General features: G+C 42.7%; 1 protein-coding gene across 3 annotated transcripts in view; it reads left to right on the top strand.

Moving 5' to 3' along the window:
* Positions 1 to 7,842, top strand: part of BLNK (B-cell linker) — a 72,283-nt gene that overhangs the window by 46,402 nt on the left and 18,039 nt on the right. For all 3 annotated transcript variants that reach the window (XM_015559384.1, XM_015559383.1, XM_015559385.1), the window contains one exon: positions 494 to 565. In XM_015559384.1, the coding sequence (XP_015414870.1) occupies positions 494 to 565 (72 nt within the window). The remainder of the gene's footprint in view (positions 1 to 493; positions 566 to 7,842) is intronic.

The raw sequence follows: 7,842 nt of genomic DNA on the forward strand, positions 1-7,842 counted from the left end.
ACCCACCTGTTCCTGGCCACCCATCACCATGAAAATAAACACATATTATACATCTCCACCCAAACAAATCCTGAAAATACAAAAGAAATGGTATGAGTTGCTGTGGCAGGGAGAGTGGGGCTGCTAATTTGGCCCCTTCACTATTAGGTTCAATACACTTCTAATTTATAAAAAAAAAAAAAGAAAAAAAAAAGTATTCATCTCCTACACCTCCAGTTTGGCAAAGGGAATTCCAAGCCAGTATTCACGTTAACAAAATTCCTATCATAAAATATTTCATTGTTCCTTTAATCATTAATATATCCATTCTAATGGTGTGTTGTTGTTTTCTGAGGAGGCTTTTTAATGGCTTATAGGTTTAATGAGTATGTTTCCCATTCCCTCCAAACTCTCCGGTTTGACCCATCATTTCCACAATGCATTTTCCCATAAGTGTGAATCCCCTTCAGTGGACTGTATCTATAATCATTATGTGCGTATTTGTGTGTTTAAGCTCCCATGGTGAATAGATCAACCAAGCCAAGTAACTCCTTGAGGCCAGCCCCTCCTCCAGTGATGGCTTCAGGTAAAGTATATGTGTGATGTGCTGTTTTTTTAAATCGTGGAATGATTTGGGGGGTTGGTTTTTAATCTATTGAAAATAAGATAAATAACTGAGATCAAATATTAAGAAATAATCACTTGTATGTTCAAATTTCTTTTTTTAATTTTTTTTAAATATATTTTATTGATTTTTTACAGAGAGGAAGGGAGAGAGATAGTCAGAAACATCGACGAGAGAGAAACATCGATCAGCTGCCTCCTGCACATCTCCCACTGGGGATGTGCCCGCAACCCAGGTACATGCCCTTGACCGGAATCGAACCTGGGACCCTTCAGTCCGCAGGCCGACGCTCTATCCACTGAGCCAAACCAGTTTCGGCTCAAATTTCTTAATAAATGATAGCAGAAGCCCTCATCCTCATGTACTGTCTGGTGGCACCCATGTTAAAGGGACCCTCCCCCTCCCTCTGATGTACCTGGACCTCTACTAGACAAGCCCTAGTTTTCATCCTATCTCAGTGGGCACTTCGTTGGTTTCTCCTTCTGTCCCTAACTGAGGATGTCTGCCTCAGTCAGTCCTCAGCCCTTGCTCTTCTTTCAGAATATGGTGGTGGTTAAGAGTGTGGTTTTGAGCCAGGCAAATCTGGGTTGGAATCCCAGTTACCAGATGTACCACTTTGGGCTCGTAATGGGGTTAGTGCACTGAGGCAGGAGAATTCTGAAATTGTGAGTGTGAAACTTTCAACCCACAATAGGTGCTCAGTAAGGGTATTATTTTTTACATTAAACATCTCCACCCAAATAAATCCTGCAAAATACAAAAGAAATGGTATGTGTTTTCTTTAGGGTTCATTAATTCTTCTGGTTTTATTTCTCTTGTCTCTGGTGATAACTCTGGTGTCCAATGCTGACCTGCTTTCCCTTCTGAACCCCTCGACATTCCCACCACCTCCCACTGCACCCATCACCCTTTGGGCATCCCTACTGCTCTTTGCCTGTCGGCCTCACGCCTGCGTGTCTCGGCATGCCTGTGTTCTTTCCAAAGGCTGCTGGTTATTTTTCCTGGAAATTTTCTACTATTTTAGTTGTTACCACCCTAATCCAGGCTTCCTTTACTTGATCACCTCACACCTTCTGCCTGTGAGTGTCACTAGCCACATCCTTGCTCTAGGCTCTCTTCTGGGTCACTAGACTAAGCTTCTGAATACCTCCACATGTTGCCAGTTTTATTCCATTACAAAGTTGGTTTTTACCATGTCACTACTACCCAAACCATGAACTCATCCTACCAGTGGTTCTGGTAGGGTTTGGCAAGCCCCAAACTGAAGCCCATGAAGCTGAGTAGTACATACACATCCACCCTATTACAGCACAGAGAGGTTCAGGAGCCTCCTCTCCAGTCCTCCCTCCTTCTCCCTCTCCCCTTCATCATCCTCTCTCTCTCTCTCTCTCTCTCTCTCTCTCTCTCTCTCTCTCTCTCTCCCGCTCCTCCCCTCCAGAGCTAAAGGCTGAACACAAGAGATTGGCAGATGGAGCTCGGCTTCCTGGGCCATGATCCTTGAGAAAACGTGAAAGAAGAGTATGTTTTTTAACCTTTTCCTAGATTCCTTTCTTGTGCAATTGTCCAACCTCTTCACAAGTTCTTGTCTTATTTCTCTTCTCCCTCGAAAGTCATGGGCTCTTTATATTTCAAGAGTAACAGTCAGGGCCATCTTGTCCAGCTCATTGAACTCCTAGGATCAAATGTCAATATCATCCTAATCAGTGATGACTGCTTTGATCTCAGCTGAAATGGAGACTCCTGACTCATTACTGAGGAGAAGGGCTGCTATGACTGGAACAGAAAATCTTTTATTGAAATAGATAAATGAAGGCCTGCACCCTCCTTTGGAAGAACAGCTTAATCATCTGTGGTGTTTGCATCTTAAAATGCTCTTACCAAACAAGGACTTTTTTCTTCCTAAAACACACCCAATACTCAAATCATTCTGTATTTCATGGGTCCTACCTTTTGGTCTTTGTGTTCTCACCTTTATGACATCAAATTCTAACTATCCTTCACGGCCCAGCCTGAGGTGTCCCCCTCCAGGAAGCCTCCTATGGTTTCTGTAGTCCTGAGAGAGCTTTCCTTTGCCCTCTCATCCCACTTACACCGGCCCCATACCTGTCCTCTAATTACTTTGTGTCTTAGTCTAATCTCCCTAACTACATTGAAAGCTCCTTAAATACATTGACTTCAATGCCACTTGTTCAGGAGGCCTTTCTTGACCCCACTTTGGGCTAGATCCCCCTTGGTGTGTCCTCCTCTAGTTCTCTACACTCCCCCTTATCTCCCGATCCCTCCTGAGTTCTCTCTCTCTCTCTCCTATAAAAATATCAGTGTCATGTCTTGCTCACAGCTGTGTTTCCAGGGCCTAGACACAACTGGCTCAGAGTAGGTGCTGAAATGTGGATGGGTCAGTTGGTGGTGAGAGTGGCTGAGTCCCCAACACTGGCGATAGTATTTAAAGAATCACATGGCACCATCATGAGGGCATTGGCCCATTGGACTTGTTCGTTCATTTTCTATTAATCTAGTATAGTTGTATTTTAATGCTAGAGGTATCAGATGAAGAAACTAAACCTGAACAAGAAAATAACGTCCTGATTATATGATTGTTGGATACAGACAGGAGAAAGTACAGGAGAAGGAGGAAGCGAGATCATTTGAATGATTAGACTACTTGCGTGTGTCTTTGAATAACCTACCCTCTGTTATCCTTTCAAAGCTTCTGACAGTGCCCCGGTAGACATCATGAAAGGGCTAAGGTTTCAGCTTGGTGTTTCTGTCCAAGTACCGCACCATGTTGCTGCCTCTGGTTAATGTTGCTTTTGGCTCTTTGATGGCTATGAAGGGGCTTGCTGGGGGTCACATAGTGAGTTAGGTGCAGTGGCAGACTCTCCTTGCCCTGTGTGTTCCAGACTGAGAAGCCCTGAGCAGGCCTGACCACACACTCCAAAGCCAGAGGCTCAGGTCCTGGCTCTGACCCTTACAACATACCAGACTTCAAACAAGCTAAGTAACCTTGCTGGTTTTCAGTGTCCTCCTCTGAAAAGTGGAGGAGAAAATGCCACTTACACCTAGGAGTATTGTGAGAATTAAATGGGTAAAGACATAGGAATCACATTCCTAAAATGATAGTTCTGTGTTACTTATCACTGTTATTATTCCGATCCCCTAGTTTAACGTGCCTAAATCCATGGACAGTCTTGGCAGAGCATCCTGTACATATCTCAGGAAACAATTGTATATCTTCCTCTTCATAGAAAGTTTTCCTCCAAATCAGGGTTTCTCAGCCTCAGTAGTATGGGCATTTGGGGCTGGATAATTCTTTGCTCTGGGGGCTGTCCGTACATTGTGGGATATTTAGCAGCATCCCTGGCCTCTGCCCACTAGATGCCAGTAGCTCCCCTTCCCTAGTCCTGACAAACAAAGAAGTCTGAAGACGTTGCCAAGTGTGTGTGTGTGTGTGTGTGTGTGTGTGTGTGTGTGTGTGTGTGTGTTTAGGGGGTAGGGGTGCAAAATCACTCCCAGTTAAGAACCACTGCTCTAAACAAATTGAAAGGCCCACACCCACGGTGATTTATCTCTAAATGAGCATTTAGAAGAAGGTGCTGCAACCTGATTTGTAATTTTTGTCAGAAGAGGGTAAACAGGGCTTGTATTTCTGAACTTCCTCTCTAAGTAAATAGCATTAAAAAGCAGTCTATGTTCTTATTTCCTAAAACAGGAGGAGTTTTGGAGTTTACAATTCCCTGCTAATATATAAGCTAAATGTTACCTATCACCAAAATTGTCCTGAAGTTGTTCAATTAAATCTCTTTATTTTGCAAGAGTCCATGCAGCGAAAGTAGTAAGGGCGGCTCCAGCTGGTGTGCAAGCCCCTAATATAATGTGGTTTCTATAACAGCTAAAAGGCAGTTCAATCCCGAGGGCTTAGAATGCCAACATTGGAATCATTAAGAATTAGGGAAAATCAGATGATATTATAGAATTATACCCCTGAAACATATATAATTTTATTAACCAATGTCACCCTAATCAATTCAATTTTTTAAAAATCTAAAAAGAAAAGAATTACGGAAACTTACCAACGTCATATGTAAAACTAAAAAGAGAATGATGCATAAAACATATGTAGTATAAGGAAAAACTAAGGGTATATTACTTTCTTAGTTGAGAAACTGTGGTAAATACCAGCTTGTCCAAAGCTTGCAATGTTATATCATTATTAACATAATTTTTTCCTCAATACAATTAAAACAAAACTTATTTTTCACTTTTATCATTATGCTTTTGGACATGTCTCCTTCTAGCACAGTCCCAAATTCTTCCTCGCAGTATTCCAACCAAGAACTTGGTTCTTAACTGAGAGTGATTTTGCCCCCCCACCCCCACCCCCACGGACACTTGGCAACATTTGAAGACTTCTTTGCTTGTCAGGACTGGGGAAGGGGAGCTACTGGCTGTGAGGAGGGTACCAGGTTGTCCTATCCCTTCGTGGCCCTGGGTCTGACTTCAGGCCCAGCGCAGCAGAAAGGGTCCCTGGGCCCTTAAATAGAAGAGTCATGCTCCATCCTTCATGAGCATCCACAAAAGCAGACCTCTGTTTCTTTTTTATTAATTATTTTTATTTTTGAACAGACCTCTGTTTCACTAATCTTTCCCCAATGGAGGGAGAAGCAGCAAGTGATTCACACACCAAGTCATGCCCCAGAGTAGCATTATGAGGCACTGGCTGGAAAGGAAAGTGCTGCCTGGACTTTAAACTCAAATGGCCTTGGTGTTCAACCCCAGCCCTGCCTAGTAGCCTTTCTGAGACTCGGTTTGCTCCACTGGATATTAAGTGAGGCTTAGAGAAGGCACATTTAAAGTACCTGGTACAGTGCTCAGGTACTGTGGTGGTGGATAACAAGACGGTAACACAGAAACAGCAATAATCATACTTACTGAGTTTCTTTATGACTTATAATTTTTCACTTATTTTTCACATACAATCCAATGAGTTTTGTAAATCATTGCATTTACAGAGTTTTGTAACCATAACTGCAATCCAGTTTTAGAAAGTTTCATGCCCACCTCAAAGCTAAAAGATCCCTTATGCCCGTTCATGGCCAATGCTGTTCCCACCCCCAGTCCTGAGCAACCACCAGTCTGCTTTCTGTTGCTATAGATTAGTCTTTTCTGGACATTTCATGTAGATGGAGCTATAAAATATGTAGTCTTTTCCATCTGGCTCTTTTTACTTAACATAATGTTTTTAAACCTCAAATTCTTTTAATCCTTTTCCAACAATGTTACTTTATATTTGGCTAATTCTTTACATGTTTAAAGTTGTCTGATTATCCTCCTAGATGGTTTTGCTCAGTGGGTAGTGTGTCAGACTGTGGCATGAAGGGTCCTGGGTTTGATTCTGATCAAGGGAATATGCCCGGGATTGTGGGCTCAATCCCTAGTAGGGGGCATGCAGCAGGCAACCAATCAATGATTCTCATTATTGAAGTTTCTCTCTCTCCCCACTTCTCCCTTCCTCTCTCTCTAAAAATCAATAAAAATATATACTTTTTAAAAAGTTGTCCTATTATCTTACCACAGTAACTCTGAGTTAGGTAAGGTAGTGGTGGTGTCCTGTTTCACAGAGGGGAAACTGGGACAGTGACTTGTAAGAGGTCACCCAGACAGTTTTCTGGCAGAGAAATAACTAGAACCTTGTCTTCCTGATGCAAGACTATAGGTCTCCACCAGTCTGTCCTCCGCACCACCAGAGGAGAATGGGCCTTTCCTCCCATCTGATCGCAGAGGTTATTTATAAGGAGGGAAGGGGAAGGAAGCCGTTGGCAGGCTGTTTGGCGATATGAAGAGGGAAGCTGCATAGAAAAGCCAGGCAGCAGATGTGACAATGATAATGAACCCAGGCCGCATGGGCCCTTGGTAGTTAAGGAGAACCCCTGGGAGGAAATTCTGACTTAGATCTTCTTTACACTTCCTTATTTTTCAGGCAAGGTTTTTGTTCCTCTTCCCCGAAATCTTCATTAAAATCTATGAGTAGCCAAGTGTATTTTTATTGATTGGTTGATTTTTAGAGAGAAAGAGATCTATTTGTTGTTTCCTTATCTGCATTCATTGGTTGATTCTTGTATGTGCCCTGACAGAGGATTGAACCCAAAACCTTGGTGTATTGGGACTCTGCTCCAACCAACGAGCTGCTCTGCCATGGCCTAACCAAATGTATTTTAAGGTCAATCTCAGCTTTGAAGAATTTGAAGAACACTATCAATTTGTTACAGTAGCTAAGGAAACATAGTGGGACTCATACTACATACTCAGATGGTATTTCAGTTTATTGTCACGCGCAATGTTACAAATTCCAGATGTAGTCTCTTTTTGAAAATCCCATCTAGGTCAGGTGACATGTAAGTAGGAATCTCCTGGGAGGGGGCATTCCTTTATAGGGAGTCAGGGGAGGCAGCTCATGAAATCAATACCACCCACTCTGTGCCGCTAAGCGTTATGGAAATGGGCCCTACATAAGAATGGTGTGTAGAAGATGGCACTGGGAGGTACACGTTGGCTGCTGCAGAGCGGTCACGGAGATGCGGATTGCAGCATGGGGAATATGGACAATAATATCTTCCAGGCTCTGTATGGGGTCAGCTGGTGCTTGGGGCAGGGGAAGGACTACTCTTAGAGTGTGTGACTGTCTAGCCACTGTGCTGTGCATCTGAAACTAATACAGAATAATATGGAATGTAAACTATAATTGAGAGAGAAAAAAGAATTGTGTGTGGAGAAAGAGCAGGTGAATTCTGTGGGAAGCCTGAAGGTCTCTCTGGTCAAGTGTATGAGAATAAACATAAAGATCTCTATTTTTAATACTTCTTGAGGCCTTTTCTTTTCTGTGTTTAGAATAGGTGGTCCTGTCAGATGAGGTGGCATGAGGTACACGTTTTCTCCTGTTGTAAATTCTGAGAGGGCAGCGGCCTAGCGTTACTTCTTCCCTCTTCCCCAGCCCCTAACATAGAGCCTTCGCATGCTTCCTGCACACCAGGTCCTCAGGAATTCTTGGTAATTGATCATTACTTCAGTGTTTACTATGTGTGCTTTGTCTCGCAAACCAAAATAACATAGACTAAGGGTAGGTCCAACCTACATTTACAGAGTATCCTCTTTAAGTCCAATAGGAATTCTGGACTTATAAATGTAGGTTCTTAATAAAATATTTTTCCAGTTCAATGTAATTCAATAAATAGGCTGTGTCT

The sequence above is a fragment of the Myotis davidii genome, unplaced genomic scaffold (genome assembly GCF_000327345.1).
Source record: "Myotis davidii unplaced genomic scaffold, ASM32734v1 scaffold332, whole genome shotgun sequence".
In the NCBI taxonomy this organism is placed as follows: Eukaryota; Metazoa; Chordata; class Mammalia; order Chiroptera; family Vespertilionidae; genus Myotis; species Myotis davidii.